Here is an 18399-nt window from a genome sequence, read left to right on the forward strand (position 1 = left end):
TCAAGTGCTTATTGTGAATTATTAGAGACCTAGAATCTGAGTCTAGCATTATTTCTGACAACCTTCCTACATGTAATTAATGGCATTTGGCCTGCAAACCAGCCTTCCCACCCAGGACCAAATTTGAACTTCTCTGGTACAGATGGATATTGTGCCATCCCTAACACATTCGAGGCACCAGGGGGTACTGGAGCAGGGTCTCCACCAACCAGGACAGGCTGTCTGTCCCTTTAAACAAGTTCTATGCACTGATACACCACGTACCAGCCCATCCACCAAGACAAATGCCAGGAAGTGCTCCAGGCATTTGCTGAAGGTGCCCCCCTCTCACCCCTTGTTCCTGAAGTCCTTGAACACCAATTCTGCCCACACGCAGCTCTTGAATCCATGATTTCAATCCCTTTCTCTGTCTATATAGGCTTCTTGTACATATATGCTCTCCCTAGCCTCTCAATATGGACTGTCTTCTAAAGACTGCAGTTGTCTTAAAATACAGCAAACCATATCCCTAGTGCAATGTTACCATTGGGTAATGGACATGGTATCATTTGTTCTCAGGTTCCAGGTACCTAAATTCCTTGAATCTATTCACTTAACCTCAGCCCCAAGAAACGTTTCCAGGAATAATTCATCTCTAACTGTTCTGCTGACCTCGGATCTTGTAACTGGTTTATATACTCCTTCAGGGCAGAGGACGGGTCTTAGTTCTCGGTGTCCTGCACAACTCTTGCACAAGCCAGACGCTGAGCCAAGGTGTGCTAAATGAATGATTGACAGGCATTCCCGGAGCAGTCTGGATATACTTTCCCTCCTGAAGATCTCTAACCTTTGCTCTGCTCCCCATGTCACTGGGGCTGAGAAAGCATAGGTACCGTGAGCCCCAAGCCTTCCAAGAGACTGCTTCCTCATGACACTAGTGACCAGCCGAAGGAGGGACAGAAGAGATGCTGAGTCACAGAAATGAAACCCAGGCAACCAGCCTAGAAGAAACAGACTAACGTATTTATTAAGCACTTTTTTGCCGCTCCTCTTTTTGTAAATGCTTTTTTAATCAAAGATCACAAGCTTTTCCATTTTTTAAGTTCAAATGCTGAATTCTGAAATCCCATCAGGAATTTGAGTTTGGTCTTGAACCTAGAAACTCCTGCTCTCTCCCTCACCCCTTTCTCTGTTACAGTATCTGATAAAGGGAGCCAAGGGCCCCAGGTTATGCAAATTGAAATTGAGGAAACTCAGGGGGGACATGACTCATTAAGGACACTGGCCTGGGGCGAAGGTATCCTGAAGATTATAGGGATGGGAGGTCCCAGGTCACTGCTCTGTTTCTGCCAGATCTCATGAGTGTCTGCCCTGGAATAACTCATTAAAATGCAATTTTCTGTAACTGGCACAGAATCGATGTCTTCTTTACTTCATTTTGTCAGCCTCTCCTACTGCACAGTCTGACACTTTAAGAACAGGCATACCTCCTCTAAGAAAAACCTACCTACAAAATTTTCGCTGAACTTAACTACCGTAGTCTCCAACTTTTCTGAAGTAGGAAAGAGAAACGAACTTTTCTTGTGTGTTTACAATTATCCAGGCTTTATTTTATTGAATCCCTACACTGTGGAAAGTTAACCCTGACCCTGTGTAGTTGGAAGCACTGTTATTTTACCAACGTGTTGGGGGAGGGCTCTCTGTGGCTTAGGCTTCCTCTACCCCTCTTTCTGCCACCCCAGGTGGCCCCCGAGGGGGCTCAGGGGAACCCAGTTTGAAGACCATAAACAGCCACAGGTCCTGGGCAAGCCCCACCTGCTTTCCCAAGTGTCCTCATCTGTAACTGAGGGGTCAGAACGGGTGAGAAGCAAGTCCTTCTTCTAGCTTTAAAGATTCAGCTCTTGCAGGGAAGGGAAGGGGTGCAGGGGAGTTATTTAGAGGGAGTGTTGTTAACGCTAACAGGGGGACAATCAGAAACAGTAATAAAACTTCTCTGGAATGATGCCCTAGGGGTTGGCAAACATACTCAACAGGGCACATCCCTGTGCATTAGCTTATACGTTTGACCACAGCTGCTTCCTCATCACAACAGAAGACCTGAGCAGTTGTGGAAGAGACTATAGCCGGCCAAGACTAAAATGTTTACTATCTGGCCCTGTAGAGAAGTTTGCCAACCTCCGCCCTAGAATACAAAATCAAGTTCCGTGTATTAAGATCAAGTGAGGTTCACCTGGAAATTTTTTTGACCTTTGTCTTATTAGCACCTTTGAGGGCTCAGTCCCCTGCCCCCCACCCCTGTCATTTTATTCATTTGCTGCAAGTATGCATATTCAAGAAAAAGCATTATGATCCCTAAATAAGTTGTGAAGAGCACAGAGTAAGAACTGAATATGTTAATTGTTGTTCTTATACATAATTCACCCATTTGGGGTGGATCTGGGACTCCACACACCCGCCCCCTCCACCTCCTCTCCACCCTTCCCACCCCCTCTGCCTTCCCCAGCAAGCTACAAGCGGTATGCACAGTGTAGGGTTAAGCACAACACTCCTGACGTCTGCCTGGATTTGCATCCTGGGTCCACTCCTTACCAGCTGGGTGATCTTGGGCAGGTTACCCAACTTCCTTGTGGCTCGACATTTCTGTCAGTAAAAATGGGGACAGGGATAACAACGGTCCCTTACCTCCTAGGGTCCTTGAGGATATTAAATGAGATGGTGCATGTAATGCCCTTGGCAGAGGGCTTGGCACAAGGAAGGTGTCTAATAAACGTCAGCTATTATTTTCACTCTTTTGAGAAAATCACCGAACCAAGACCTGGGTCAATCTCATGAAAGCCATCCAAACCCAGGCATTCTAGAACATTCACTTCTTAGATTCCCTGGGCCTCTGTGTTTTCTACTTTCAAATAAGAGGAGAAAATAGCAGCTTCCTCTGGGAGCCCCTGGCATCCCAGCCACCCAACTCTGGTGGCTAAATTCTCTGCAGATACAGAAGCTACATAATGAAGGGAAGGAAGAGGTGGAGAATTTTGATTACTCTTTGCATAATTTCTTCCCCCAGTTGCTATTCAGCTCTCTATCTCTTGGTAAGATTGTAAATGTTTCAGAAAATAGTTTATACTGAATATGTTCCTTCCTAAATCTCGTAAACAGTTATTCCTTCCTACATAAACCCTAACCACTTACAACCATGGTAGGTCCCTATTAGCCACCCACACATTTGTTGGAGGGGAAAAATATGTTCCGGCGTGCGCACACACACATACCCTCCTCCCACATCCTCATATTGCCCTCCATACACACACACACACACACACACACGCACGCACGCACCTCCAACTCAACCCCTCCTCTATGGCTATTCTTAGGTGAGAAGGGGAGTATTCTACACAAATGGTCAGAGTCTGTAGGGCAGGACTCTTACAAATCAGTAGGCCCCCAGAAGAAGGCAGCAGTTAATTGTCCAGAGGCCACCATTGCTCCTGAGTGACTGCTAACCTATCCTGTGCTTTATTCTTCAATGCCAGGCTACTGTGTCTGCAACCATTGGGCAGTGCCGTGGCTGGCTTAGGGCTCTTCACCCCCTCAAGGCGGGCGCTGCTGCCTTAGCTTCCTGCAGCAAGTCTGTGGCCCACAGAAGCCGTGAGAGGCAACTCAGGACGTCCTGGACTCTGGAGCCAGACTCCCTGGGTTCAAAACCTTGGCTGTGCCATTTTCCAGCTATGGGACCTTAAAAGAAGTTACTGTACCTTGCAATGCCTCAGTTTCCTCGCTGATAAAAGGAATGTGATAATATTGGTAATAGTACCTACTCACTGGGTTGTCATGAGGATTAAATAAGATAATGCTAGTGAAGTGTTTACAATGGTAGCTGGCACTTAGTAAGCGCTACTGCGTGCTTGTTAAATGAAACAAGAGAAGTCCCCTCTCCCCTGATCTCCTTCTCACCCTGAGGATTACCGCACAATTGGACGGGGAGATTACAGGCTTTGTTTTGCCGTCTTCTTAGAGGCAGCAACTGTCTCATGCAGGCAAACAAATCTCTTACTGGGCAGCTGGCAAAGCCAGGACTTGGCAGAAAAGGAGAAGAAAAGGGCTCTCACCTCATCACATGGCAGGGCCCAGAGCTGGGAGAGTGGGCACGCTGGTAGGGCTGCTGCAACCCAACTACTCCCCACTCTGTGGCCACTTTGACCAGTGTCTTGTTCACGGATCGGGGGAAGGCCTGATACTTGGTAAGCACAGCCCAGATGCAAATCTCAGGTGTTGTTTCCCAAGGGTGACATTGTTTCCCTAGAGATCCTCACAAATCCCAGCAGCCCTCTGTGGTTCCGTTTGCTAATATGGAACAGGGCAGGGGTTATGCACTAAATCATTTAATATGTGCAGCACAACTTGCTGCGTTTGGGCAAAGGTGGTGAGAGGCTGCAGGCAATGTCTGCTCCCATCCTCAGGTTTCCCCAGTGCCTACGGGTGGGTCCTCCTCCTTCCTTCCCTCCCTCCCTCACTGCTGCAAGTTCTCATGAAGACCTCCGTTTTCAAGGGGTCCCTGTCCTTTGCTCAGTGCTTCTGCCTCTTAGCTGGCGAAAGCAAACAAAATGGAAAACATCAGCAGAACTATACAAAATAACTGTTCTCCTCCCTCAGGAATGGGGAGGAAAAGAAGCATTAGGGGGAGATGTTTCAACAGCCTAGATGATCCTTTCTCCCCCACCCCTCATGTTATATCAGCCTACTTCTTCCATGGTCCAGCCAGTTGTGTTTCCTTTTATCTGAAACCTAATTACACTAAATACCAGAGCTCTCACAATTATGAAAATTTAAACCAGCAACGTCTGTGGGTCTTCATGGATTTAATTTTATTTCCCCAGATTCCTAATTCATTATTCTACAGTAATGTCTGATTTTTAGATTAATTTGCATGTTAGTACTTGAACAAAATGAAGGGGATGAAAATATTAATTTTTACTAAATACCACATATACAGACAACACTCTAGAGCTGCTTTTTCAAGCATTTGCACGTTTAATGCTCACAACCATGATCTGAGGATGGGATGTTAAACTCCGTTTTAGAGATGAGGCTTAGAGAGGTTCAGTAACTTGCCTAAGGTCACAAAGCTAGTAAGTGAAAACCTAGAAACCAAACTCAGTTCTCTTTCTTTCTCTCTCTCTCTCTCTCTCTCTGTGTGTGTGTGTGTGTGTGTCTTTCATGCTCTTTTCACTCTATCAGATTGAAGGAGCACTATCAGAAGTTTGACTCAGGGGTTTTTCCAGAAGGGCTCTCCCCCCTCAACTCCACAGAACCTTAAACTATTCCTGTCTTTCTTGAGGCCTCAGTTTACACATCTATAATATAAGAGGGCTAAGATGCCCTTTGAGGTCCCTTAGGAGGCTACCGTCCCAAGATTCCAGCCAGCAGCCCCCAGCGAATTCTGGACTAGATCTTCTTTCTCCAGACCTTCTCTCCCTACGTCTGTCCACCTTCAATCCTTTTATTCACCCCAACTGTCGCAGAGGGTCTCCTTGGCAGTCATGAAGCCATAACCTCACAGACCTCAGGGGTCCCAAGAATCTCATGGATAAGCATGTTCTTCAGACAACTGAACTCAGAGGGAAAAAGAAAAAGTACTTCTCGGCTGTGAATGGGACCAAGATGGGAGCTGAAAAGGCTTTTCACACCCAGGACCCAACTGTAAACTGGAGATCAGATGTCCAGGTCACAGCTTTGGCCACCACTCTCACCGGGTCATGTCACAATACTGGCCCCAAGAACTTCAGCATTACCGCCTCCAGGATGTGTGTCCATGGCCCCCCACCCGCTGTGTCCAAGTGGCAACCTCCTGCTGCAACAGATAGGGCACATGCCATGCAGTATTACAATGTGTCTGGGTAATAACAAGCTTGCCCAGTCCAACTAGTAGAGACTACATCTCATGCACATCTGTATTACCAGCGCCTAAGTCCATGCTTGGCCCACAAAACCACCCAATGTACCCCAAATGAATCAGCAAACCCCCTGGCTTAATGACTCCAGGACAGGGACCCCATCCACTGGCCATGTCCCATCACACCTTACAGAGGGGACTGCCCAGAGGGGGTAGGCAAGCTTTGCCCCCAAGCCTTCAGATGAATGGCCTATCTGTCCCCACAGGAGGTGGGGAGAGCAGGGACTTTTCAGTTCTCAAGACCTGACGAGAATTTCTGCTTTGTCTTGCCTGCCAGCATCCGCGGGGCAAAAGCTCTCCCCTTTGGCTCCCAAGAACCCGAACTATATGCCACCAGATGCCAAGTGAGAGGCCAGTTGGTCAGCTGTTGGTTCCATGAATCCAAAGCTGGGCGGCCGTGCTGCTTCTGCCACTGAATGGAAGGAGCCTTGGGACCAAAGTGCTTGGGTGTGAAGGCAGCCCCTGGGGAGTGCCGCCCAGCTGTGCTGCCTGGCTTGGCAACTTGGAGCTCCAGCTCGCCTGTTTTCTGCTCTGAGAACCTGGACCACCCACCCCCTCCACCAACTCCCAGATTCCGACCGATGGCAGCGACCCTGGAAATGGAATTGGGGGCAGCAGCAGGGGAGGGGACAAGAGGCTATTAGCAAATCAAAAGGGGAGAAAACAGAGGAAGGAAAACAGGGTGGCAAATTAAAGTGCTGTGTTTTCTTTTTTAAAAATTCCAATTCTAAGGAAATCTGCTTTTAAATAAAACAATCAGTCCCTTGTTATGAAGTATCCCAGGGACCCTTAATATAGGCAAAACCTTTTCAGTCACATTTTTTTTTTCCGCATGGCAAGTTGGATAATAGGTACCTCCTAGTAATTTCCCCTACCTTTTCCACTCTTCACACCCACGCAAACACACCGGGTTAAAACAATGCACTTAGTCTACCTTTGTCTCAGACATATTCCCAAGCAAGTGGGTTGAGGCTCTCCTTAGAATATCCCCATATCCTCCCATCTGTTCACTCATTCTGATGTGCAAACAGATCTTCACCTACGGACCATTCTCTCCCCCTCTCTCGCTCCCTCCCTCTCCCGGTCCCTGTCCCTCTCTCATGCACACACACACTCACACGGAAACACACTGTATATGCCTGTAAACATATATGCTCTCCTAATTCAATCCTAATCCAGTTATCCGGATCTCCCCATCTCCGCTCCGTCTCTCCAGACGGTCCCCACGGTGAAGCCATGTGAAATACTCACCTCCGAAGCCTGTGGGAAACTTCATGAAGTGAGAATAATTTCCATACATGTTGACTCTTCAGTTCATAGTCCTCCCGGGCGCGTCTGCTCAATCGCTTGGCCTCTCCCGGCTCCCGAGCGCAGCCGGGCTCCCTTCAACTTGGGCTAGCAAGAGTGGTCATCGCTTCCTACCAGCCCGGGCAGCTCGGGCTGGGCCAGCCCTCTGGGATTAGTCAGGAATCTGCCTCTCGATCTGAGAGTCCACATCGTGCGTTGAGCCGGCGGTGGCGGCAGCAGCTGGTGCCTGTCAGTAATCACGCATAATGCCGCCGCCGCTGCCGCCACTGCCACACTGCCACCGCCGCGCTGCCGCTGGAGATCCTGTTGCTAGTTTGATTAAGTCGGGGCTGGGCTGCTGCGTGCGACTCTTGCACCTCCCGGCTGGTCCCCAGAGGTCCCCACCGGTGGTGGCACAATCTATTATCTGGGAAGCCAATCGATGTGTGACCACCCCAGAGTAGGTCAGGACAGAGGAGGGGGAAGTGGCCGGGCGGGGGGAGTGGGGGGGTTGGTGGTGGGACTCTTTAGGTGCCTTTTCTTTACTTGCAGCCCCCAAAATCAATGGGGTTTTATTAAAATGCATTTTCTCACTGCAGCTTCTATCTATCCAATGCACTTGGTATTTGATCTGGGAAAGGCAGTGGGGATAGGGGCCAAGAGAGAACAGAGCCCTTTCATAAACCCGAGATCGGCCAAGTGTGAGAGGCCATCCCCAGCTTTGGAAAACTAAACCAGAGTGGCCCTTAGATCTGGGGTGGGCCCCTCCTGTTCTGGTGGCCGGAAGTGTTTGTCTGAGCTCTAAAGGTAGAAGCTTGACAAGGGCAGTTAGAAGCCAGAGCTCGCTGACACAGAAAACATACAGGTAGGGAAGACAAATGGGGTGGTCCTTCTCTGACATTTCACCGGAGGGATGCATTTACCTTACATACCACTGTCATCAGGCCATCTGTTCAAAAAGCACCATTGAGTCCTCAGTGGCACAGAGACTCTTGGGTGCAACCAACCCACACATGAAAAAGCCTAAGCATCCCTTTGATGTTTGGATCTACTATACAGTTTTCCTGACAAGCCACTGCTCCACCTATACTTGAATACCTCCAATAATGGGGAGCTCACTACCATTTCATTCTATTCCATTTCTGGACAGCTCTTACCATGAGAAAGTTTTTTATTAAGCTGAAATCTGTCTCCTCCCTGCCGCTTCTGCCCACAGGTTCTAGGCTACTCCCTGGAGCCACACAGAGAAACCTGCGGGGTCTTTCACAGTAGGATCTTCTGCAAAGTCAGAGATAAATCTCCCAAGCCCATAGTCTACCTTCTCTGGGCATTCTGGCCTCTTTTATTCATTCCACATATCACCAACTGTTCAAGTCTATTCACAACCTATCCTTTTTCTATAAATATACTTCAATTTACAGAGATTCCCTTATGGTAGGGAAGGGGGTAGGCCAGACTTGGATACGATACTCCAGATATGGTCCAAATCTTCTTGTGGTGTATGTATTGACAGGGCAATGGGAGTGCTATCAGCACACCCTCCAGGGGTCAGAGTCATGGACTGAGCTCTGAGAGGCTGAAACAAAGATGAGAGGTTTTCTCCTGATGCAGCATGGCTCATAGTCAGAGAGGCAGTCAAATCAGGGCCCCATGGGGAAAAAAACCCCAAGATTCACATGCTAGGAGAACCCAGAACAAAAACTGAGAATAAAGGGCAAGAGGCAGGAACAAAGTCAGGATGACAATGGGGGAAGAGGCCAAGATGGACGTCAGAGCAAAAGCAGGTCAGGAAGGAGGAAGAAAGATCAGGCCGTCACTGTGAAAAGTCTTGGTGACTGGAGCTCCCCTGGCTAATAATCACTGGTCTCATAGCATCAGCTGAGAACCAGCGTGGACGTGACCAGTGCAAAATACACACAGAATGTCATTTGCTTCCTTGCATTAGCTTCTGGGCAGCCCCACATGCTTATTCATGTTGGAATTGATAAATCCCACACCCCAAGTTGTATTCTCTTTTATGCGTATTCTCCACTACATTCTTGGGCAATTGGTTTGGGAGTCAACACGCAATATCTTCCTATATTCCTCTGAAATGAAAATATTTAGAGTCATTCATCATCCCAGATTTTTTGAGATCCTGCTTCTTTTGTCCAGTGTATTTTTTATTCCTCTCCCCATATCATGACTTCTGAAGATCTGATGAACTGCTTTCCATATTTTATCCAACTTGTGGGTAAAAATGTTGAAAAGGACATAGCAAGGACGTCTTATAGCGTACCACCAGAAAGTCCATCCATTAGTACCAGTGACACTTTGTTCTCCCACTTTCTAGTTTTATGTCCTGGAGAAGGTGTACCTAAAGAGAAAGCACCAACTCAGAAGCCAGCCTTGCTGGCAAATCCCAGGTCCGTTGCTTATAACCTTGTGATATTGGCAAGTTACTGAATCTCCCTGAGCCTCTGTTACCACATAGGTTTGTTGTGAGGATTAAATAAGCTAATACATATTAATCACTTAGAATGTGCCAGATACATAGTAAATGTTCAATATGTGTGAGCTATTTTGATGATGATGATTATGATATAACTTAAAGCAAGTTGATTTACCTCTTGTTTCCTTTTTCTCATTTTTAAAAGGATGGAGTAGGTTAGATGAGTTCTAAAATCCCCTTCACCTTTAAAATTCACTGTAAATTATAACATATACACACTACTATACATAAAATAGAAAACCAAAAAGGACCTACTGTATAGCACAGGGAACTATACTCAATATCTTGTAATAACCTATAATAGAAAAGAATCTAAAAAAGAATAAATGTATATATGTGTATTTATATGTATACATATATACACGTATATATATATATATATATATATATATATATATATATATATAACTGACTTACTTAACTGTACACCTGAACCTAACAGAAAATTGTAGATCAACTATACTTCAATAAAAGAATAATAAATCAAAAAAATTAAAAGAAATAAAGTGGAAAAAAATTCAGTGCAAATTAATCCACCACCCATCCTGTAATTGCCCATTTTCTCCAGAGTGGTATCTGAAACAAGTGTCTTACTGAAGTACAAACTAAATTTTCTATGGTACTCCTGTCAGAGGAGAAAATGAGTTGCTTCAACATAATTGGCTTTTTGGTGAACCAGTGCTGGCAAGGGTTCTTCCAAGCACTCAAAAACCATCCTTTAGAAAGCTCTCTGTAGAGCCTTGTCCAAGGTCCAGGTCAAGATGACCTGTTGGCGGTTTGTGGTGAACTCTGCTTTCTTCCCCTTGTGCTAAATTGGGTGTACTGTCTACTTATTTTCCTCACAGAATAAAGACCAAATTCCTTAGCCTGGAATGGAAAGGCTTCACCATCGCATCTCATCCTATCTTTTGAGCCCTACAGAGGAAAGTGCTCTGGGAGAGTAATGCGAGGCATTCCCCACCCCCCCCAACCCCCCCCCCCCCACCCCCACCCCCGCTGTCCAGCTGTGTGCCCTTGGGCAAGCTCATTTACCCTCTGGGGGAAACACCCATACCCCCGACCTCACTGAGGTTTCTGCATTGGTTTTTTGTTTTGTGGATCAAATGTGATGAGAATTGTGCATACGTTTTGGTTTGGTTTGGGGCTATGTCTGTTTGTTTGTTTCATATTATAAAGTTCTATACAAGCAAGGAAGTAATATTTTCTTGCTTTTCTTTCTTCCCTTTCTCCAATGGTCCCTTCTGCTCTTGCTAATTTGCTCATTCACTGTGGGAGCACAATATGTTCATTCCAACTTCTGGTTCGTTGTTCATGCCCGTTTACCTTCTCCCAACTGTTTCCCCACATAAAATTTTCTCACATAAACGTTAGAACACACAATAGATGCTCAATAAATAGTTTTGCATTAAAAAATGCTTGATATGATTAGACCCAAAATATCCCAGCCTGCTGTCCCTGTGGGATACCTTCCATATGGTTTAACATTCCATAACAAGCCATAAAGTACTAAGCCTAAAGTACAAAAAATACGAATGTGGCTTTTCTTTCTAATCCACATTTTTTGCTTGGCACCACTGTGCCTTGTTTAAGACCACTGTTGATATAACAACTTTATCCTAACTTAAGCCCTTCCCAGACAACCCTGTGTCTCAGTCCCTCCAGTGTCTCCAGCTGGTCCTCAATTTTCATTAGGATGTAAAATTAAAAACCAAATACTCGGTATCCATAGTGGGAACTGGCTAATTCATTCATGAGAATCCTGAGCTTACTTCTTGTCAAGGCTAATTGTTTATTCCCCTTAAATGATACATTCTGCTTTTATGAAAGCCATTAGTGCCTTTGAGTAAATGTAAAGGGCATGTGTTTTCACTAGTATGTTCAACACAGACTCAACATAATATCTCATAGTCACTCTGGTAATGAAAGGATATAGCTTTACCACTGGTCTTAACTATTTTTTTTTTCTTTTTACTTTTGACCAATGGTGATAGAAAATAATTTTTGCAGCAAACATGAATGAAAAACTGAAGTCACTTATTTGCGAATTGCCAATAGACATTAGATATACAATTTAGACGCAAATATCTCCACACTGATGCTATGGATTAATATTTTTATATTTGTGCAGTACTTTACCTACATGACAGTGTATTAAGTGCAAGTGTTTTTCCCAATATTGAAGATAAATAGGGCAGGCTGTATTATCACAATTTTATAAATGAGGAATTTGAGACCAAGGTTGTGACCGCAGAGAAGGAAAAATAGCTACTCTAACAAATCGCATTTTGGATGTGGTCTCACAGTTAGGTAGTGGCAGAAATGAGTATAAAAACCAGGCCCCCAACTCTGACTCCTAGCCAATGTATCTTGCACCAGACCATGATCCTTCTCTTATTAATGACATGTTTCTGTTTTATGTGTGCGTATATGTAAGGGGGGTTTCTATTTATATTGTTTTTTCTCTTTGCTGTCACTCATTCATTCACTTAACATTTAGCCAACACTTCTCGAGACCTTTTTGCCTGCCAGTTACTGGGGATACACTAAGGGACAAGATAGATAAAGTCCCTGACCTCATGGAGCTTATACAGTCAGATGGAAGAGATGGATATCAAACAAATGGTCACAGACATAAATATATCATTATAACCCGTGTTAAGTACAAGGAAGGAAAATAATTGGATGAGATGAGAGACTATAGCAGGGGAATCTAATTTCATTTGAAAGGCCAGGGCAGACTTCTTTGAGAAAATGACAGTTATACTCAGATCTGAAGGATGAGTAGGATTCAGCCGAGGGGAGGAAAGAGAAGTTGGGGGGAAAGTGTGCCAGACAGAGGGAACAGAGGATCTAAGAGCCCTGAGGAGGAAGTGAGCTTAGTGCATTCAAGAAGTTGAGGAATACACTGACATTAAATATCTAAGCCATAGTTGACCTCAACAGAAGAAAATTCTTTTAAAAAAAAAAAAAAGAAGAAGTTGAGGAATAAAAATATTCAGGTCTCCCCTTTAGAAGAGTTCCATGGTTCCACTGTGTCACCCACAATTCGATGTCAACTGTGTACTGCTGACAACCTTCCTTCCTGGCTTTGTCTCTCCTTCACATTCTGGTCAAATTCAGATGACTTGCCATTTTCCCATGGCACCACCCCAGTAATCCATCTTCGTTCTGCTCCTCTGCTCAGAATAGCCTTCCCCTCTTTCTTCTCTCTGTCCAAATAACACCCATTCCCCAAGGCCATTCTCATGAGGCCTTTTATGTGGCTCTCTGCTTGAACCACTCTCTCTCGTAGACTCCCATAGTCTATGCTTGAGACCACTCTTGTGTCACTCGACATTATTATTAACTCCTTGTGTTATTATAATCATGAATGCAACTGAAAACCCTGTCTTACTAGACAGCAGAGCTTAAATAACTGTCAACTTGGTCTGAGTCATTTTTGTAGCCCCAGCTGTCTTTACAAGAGAGTCTAACACATAATAGAAATCTGGTAAATGCATGATTAGCAAATGACTAAGTTCATTGATTAGGCTGAGATCTCCTGATGTCAACTCCAGGGCACTGGACAAGAGGAGACGGGTGTTCCTAAGTCCCAACAGTCTTTACAGCCCAAATTTCATTTTCATGAGCTCTTTTTTTCTGGAATCACAGACTCCCATGTAGGCAGGCTCCATACTGGCATTAGTACAGTGCCTCAGTCTCGGTGGCTGAGATGCCCTGAGGACAGAAATGAAGTACCTAATTCAGAAAGAGTGCTGATTAGCTTTAAATTAGAACTGTCTCAGTTATCATAAAAAATTGGGACATTTCCATAATGTGTCCAAAAGCATGTGCTATATCTACAAGGTGTCATCCATGGCTTTGCAACCAGTCACATTTGTATTGTAGCTAACTGCTCCAGTCACTGGCAAAACCAGCTGACTGAGTTAAGTGTGCCTTAAGGAAGGGATTTCCAAACTTGTCTGTGCATTCGAATCAGCCAGGAAGCTTAAAAAATTACAGATACTTTTGTCTACCTCCAGGATTATTCACTTGGTCTGGGGCTGTGGTCTGTGTTTTGGAACCATTCAAAGAATCCCAGGAGATTCTAACACGCAGATGAGTTTGGGAATTATTGACTTAAGGAAGGAGAAGTTTTCCACAACAAGAGGCTAAGAAGGACCCATCAGCAGAAAATGAGAAAGCACTTCCCAAGATAGTTCCAAGGAACCAATAAGATCCACTTTGCCCATCTGCTAGTATATCCAACTGGGGCTTATGAACCCAAGAAGCTCTTGCTTAGCGGGAGATCTGGTGGCTGAGGCCATCTGCTGCATAGACTTGCATATACTGACTTGAGGTTTGCTGGCACTGTGTTCTCAGCATGACATGCTCACATCCCACCCCGTCTGCTGTCAAAATCTTACTCGTTAAAGACACTATCTAAAGGCCGTTTCCTCTGTCAATCTTCCTTTACAAATAGTACTTCCACTGCTTTCCCAAAAAAACTTGCTTAAATATTTATTACAGCACTAGTTGAATTTCCCTTTGTATCATAACTAGTTGTTAAACTGGAATCTTCTTCCTCAGTATAGGGAGACCCTCTTATTCATCTTTATGTTATCAAAGAATCTAGCATTTTGCTTTGTACACATTAAGGGCTCAATAAATGCTTATTGAATGGATGCTGAGATTGCAACTATGAACAGAACAGGCTTTGTCTCTGCTCTCATGGAGCTATGAGCCGAGAGTTTAAGGGTAACTTATAACGACCCTTAACGCCAAACTAAATAACATTGTCATAAAAATTTCAAGGTAGAAGGAACATTTATAGAGATGCCTCCATCTCTTGGTTCCCAGTCAAATGACGATCATAAAACCCTCGCTGTCATAAACAACTCAACCACAGCTGCAAAGCACATGGGAGCTCTCAGGATACAGAACAACTGTGATCATGCTGAGAGAAGAATAGGGCTGAGACCAGAGGGAAACATCTGGTCCCTTCCAGAGAGAGGCCAGCCATGCGAATATGGGACACTCTAAGCCAGACTGGGTCCAGATCCAAGGAGTCCCAGCCAAAGAGGTGGATGTCAGCCCTGGACCTCAGAAAGGCCTGTTCAAGTCCCTGCGAGGGAGGAAAAGTACTCAGGCAGAGCCCAGTCCCCAAGACCAGGCCACTGTCACTTGACTTCTATTGAACCCATGTGTATTGAGCTGGCTACGGCCTACATGTATTCAGGTGTAGAGCTGGAGGCTGCAACCCAATCACACACAGGCCAAGCAGTCTATTTTCAGATCTCACTTACTCTTGGGGAAGAGGCTCTAAATATACCATCCAGTGACTGCTTGAGGCAGACGATCATTGCTGGCAGCTGAGCAGGGCGGGGCAGACAGGGATGTTAGGAAGCTCACCATTAACCTCAGCACAGCCCAAAGGCCCCACCACTTGTAGAGCTATATTTACAGAAGGGCAAGTGTCTGTTATATTTGACTGGGTTTTCAGTTAGGAGTGCTTGGGCATATGCTTTATATGGCAGTAAAAACCACTATTTTGCCCTCTCCAAAGATCCACTGAGCAAAGCATGTAGACGCAGCAAAGCAGGATTTAGGCGAAACTGACCTTGTTCTGATCTCAGGCATTTGTAGCATAGCAAGATCTTGCAATTATATAAGCAATAGTACTGAAATTTCCCATGTGTATAACACCTGAGAGTCTACAACATGCTTTTATAGCTTATTTATAAACAGGCACGAAATACTGTTTAAAGCAAAACCCAAGTGGGTTGCAGTCAGAAAGAATGTTGGATATTAAGACATGAGAATGTATCTTGCTGTGATGATTTTCTCCATAATGGGGAAGGCCTTTTGAGTCAGTGTTCAGGCGAGACATAGTCCTCTAACTGCCAAAAGCCAAACACTGTATAATCACCTCCATTTCCAGGCAGCTGTTCCAAAAAATCCAAAAGGAATTTAGTTTCAGAAGGAATTGTGTGAGAGCTGCATTAACCGCCAGCATTCAGGTAACTCTGTCCAGTAGCAAAAGTGAATAGAAACAGCTGAAGACAGAGAGATAGTTGATTGGGGGTGGGAGGCAGGGGGGATACTGGGGTGTGGCACAAGGAAGGCCTTAAAGTCAGAATGTTTAGCAATATCAGACAGAGTTTGAGTAATTGGTGTATTTAGTGTATCATATTAGCCTTAGAGGAGGTAGTAGTGCCAAGTTTTGCTGGCATCAACCGTGGAACACCCAAGAAGCTGGGGTCTGAGACGTTCCGCCTGCGGCAGCGTTGCTCAGAGGGTCCAGGCACATCTGCATCAGACTCATGTGGGGGGCCTGTTAAACACTGAGACCTCTAGGCCCTGCCTGGACCGTCTGAATCAGAATCTTTGTGGCCTGGACATGTGTCTCTTTAACAAGATCCACAGGTGAGTCCTATGAGCAGTGAAATTTGAGAATCACAGCCTTACAGAGTGGTGTCTAAAGAAGGCCAAATCTTAACTGGGTATGTATGCCACTTTTCAGTATTTGAGATTATTCATTGGCCCCTCCTGGTTACTCTGCAGGCCAGCATGGATACCTTGTCACGACCTAACTGATTGCCTAAAGGCACAGTTATTAAGTAGTGGAATCAAGCTCGGAAACCAATTCTTTTGACTCTAAATTTTGTGCTTTTTCCACTACGTTTCACCTCACCTTGGAGATGCCATGCTTGAACTGTCCAAACTTCTGTCCCTGGCAAACAGGAAGCCCAGCCTCTGGTCAGGTGAAGGTTCTGAAAAGTGGGTTGAGTATGGGGGTCAGGTGGGAATGAGGTGGTGCTGGCCTGCAGCCACAGGTTTGGAAAAGACTTAGTTGGGAGAAATAAGCCCAAGAGACAAGAAATAGTTCGAAGCGTTTAGTATACAGAGGGCCGAGTAAAGAGGTACCGCCTGGCAAGAAAAATGCCAGAAGATCTCCAGTTAGACAGACTGAGCTAGAGGAACTGAAAGGTTGGCAGGGATTGGGGGCAGATCTAGAAGCAGTTTGCCGATGCAGTGGCATGCCGAGAGGAAGGCTTTGCTGGCCCCCTATGACTTCACCCATGAGCAGCTGTTAAGGATGCAACGCTATTTCTGAAATCGCCCAAACATCAGTGACTCTCAAGGTGTTATTTCAGACACTTCAGCAGGCTGGGGCACAGATATTTAGGGACTGGAGCCTTTCTGACACCGTGTCAAGAACTATGTGTGAGCTGCTATCACCCCCTCCCCCCTTGGCCTGTGGTGATGCACTGGGTCCAGCCCTTCGCCGGCCTCAGCCAGCCAAGATTGGGAAGATTGTGAAATCAGAGATGGAGAAGGCAGCGGCGGCAGAGAGGTCTTCCCCTTAACATCCTGGCAGGTAAAAATAGCTCCCGAGGACTTCAGGCCACCACAAGTGAAATCAAAAAGGGAGGAAATTCAATAAATCCAACAAGTAGTTCTTGAACATCCATTATTTTCCCAGCTGCTTGAGGGGCAGGGATATACCCTTTCAACGCTTCAGGGAGGGATCCATCATGACTGGTAATTAAGAAAAGCAATCATGATGAGTGCTAAAAATGATTCACCCTTTTTCCATTGGAGGGCGGGCAGAGGACTGTTTTAAAACTTCCATTTATTGATGAGTCTGCCAGTGGTAGACCAGGAAGACGCCGTGGGTGAGGTGGAGGGGCAGCTGCCACCTTCCTCTCTCCCTGTCCATTCATCCTGTTCACTCCTGGCAGATTAATCCTCCTAATGCACAACGCTGATGGGACGCCTCAAACCAAATACTCTTAATGGCTCCCCTTTGCCCACAGAGGTATCTGCACTGGGTCCCCTCCCACTTCCCCAAGCCCTCAGATTCCCCTTGACTGAGCACATTCCAGACTCTGGAAAAGTGCACAGCTTACTCTTTCCCCGAACACGCCCTGCACGTTGCTTTGTTTCCCCCTTCTGCTCTGGCTGCTTCACCCTCTGGAATGCCATCGTCCCTACTACTTATCCCCTTTAGCTGAATCCTAGTTTATCCTAAATGCCACCTCTTCCTGATCCTCCCCAGCTCGTAGTCTCCCCCTCTCTTCTCTCTGTGTGTCTCTCTGCGTCTCTTTCTCTCTCTCCCTGCCCTTGAAACTCCCACCCTTACCTCCCATCACTGAGAACCTCCCGGTTCTGATCCACAACCAGCTCGGTCACTTTGGATTTTCTCAATGTGAAGCATTCTCACCGACTGATACCACTGAACATGCTGCTACTGAAAACCCACCCCTCATGCCCTTTACTTTCACCTTTTTAATCCACGCTGTCTCCTTGGCCTCCACCACAGACTTGGCCTAGTTGTGATGAGGCCAGGACCTCAGTTTCCTTCTGGGGCGGAGGGGGGCCAGGGAGCAAGGCATGTCACCCCACCTCTTTGGATCAAATTCTTTTCTTTAGGAAGCTTTCTGTGTTTCAACCCCCAATCCTTCCACCCAGCCAAGGTCAGAGCCTCGTTTCTATGCTCTTGTTGTGCACCCATTCTTCCTCCCCAGCACATATCACAGTTATTATTAAATAACTGTGTACTGTTTGTTTAACACCTGCCTCCCTCCATGGACAGAAGCTCCATGAGGGCAAGGCCCACGTCTCTTTTATTCATCAGTGAATCCTGGGCCATAGTTGGTAGGCAATAAATAGTTGGTGAATGGATGAATGGCGTTTATAACATGCCACGTTG

General features: G+C 45.8%; 1 protein-coding gene across 1 annotated transcript in view; it reads right to left on the reverse strand.

The window, feature by feature from the left end:
• RXRG (retinoid X receptor gamma) overlaps nucleotides 1-7503 on the reverse strand; it is a 43547-nt gene extending 36044 nt beyond the window's left edge. Inside the window, exon 1 of the mRNA XM_059903175.1 lies at nucleotides 7178-7503. Within this exon, the coding sequence (XP_059759158.1) occupies nucleotides 7178-7226 (49 nt within the window). The 5' untranslated portion in view covers nucleotides 7227-7503. The remainder of the gene's footprint in view (nucleotides 1-7177) is intronic.
• Nucleotides 7504-18399: the final 10896 nt, after the last annotated feature.

The sequence above is a fragment of the Balaenoptera ricei genome, chromosome 1, assembly GCF_028023285.1.
Source record: "Balaenoptera ricei isolate mBalRic1 chromosome 1, mBalRic1.hap2, whole genome shotgun sequence".
Lineage (NCBI taxonomy): Eukaryota > Metazoa > Chordata > Mammalia > Artiodactyla > Balaenopteridae > Balaenoptera > Balaenoptera ricei.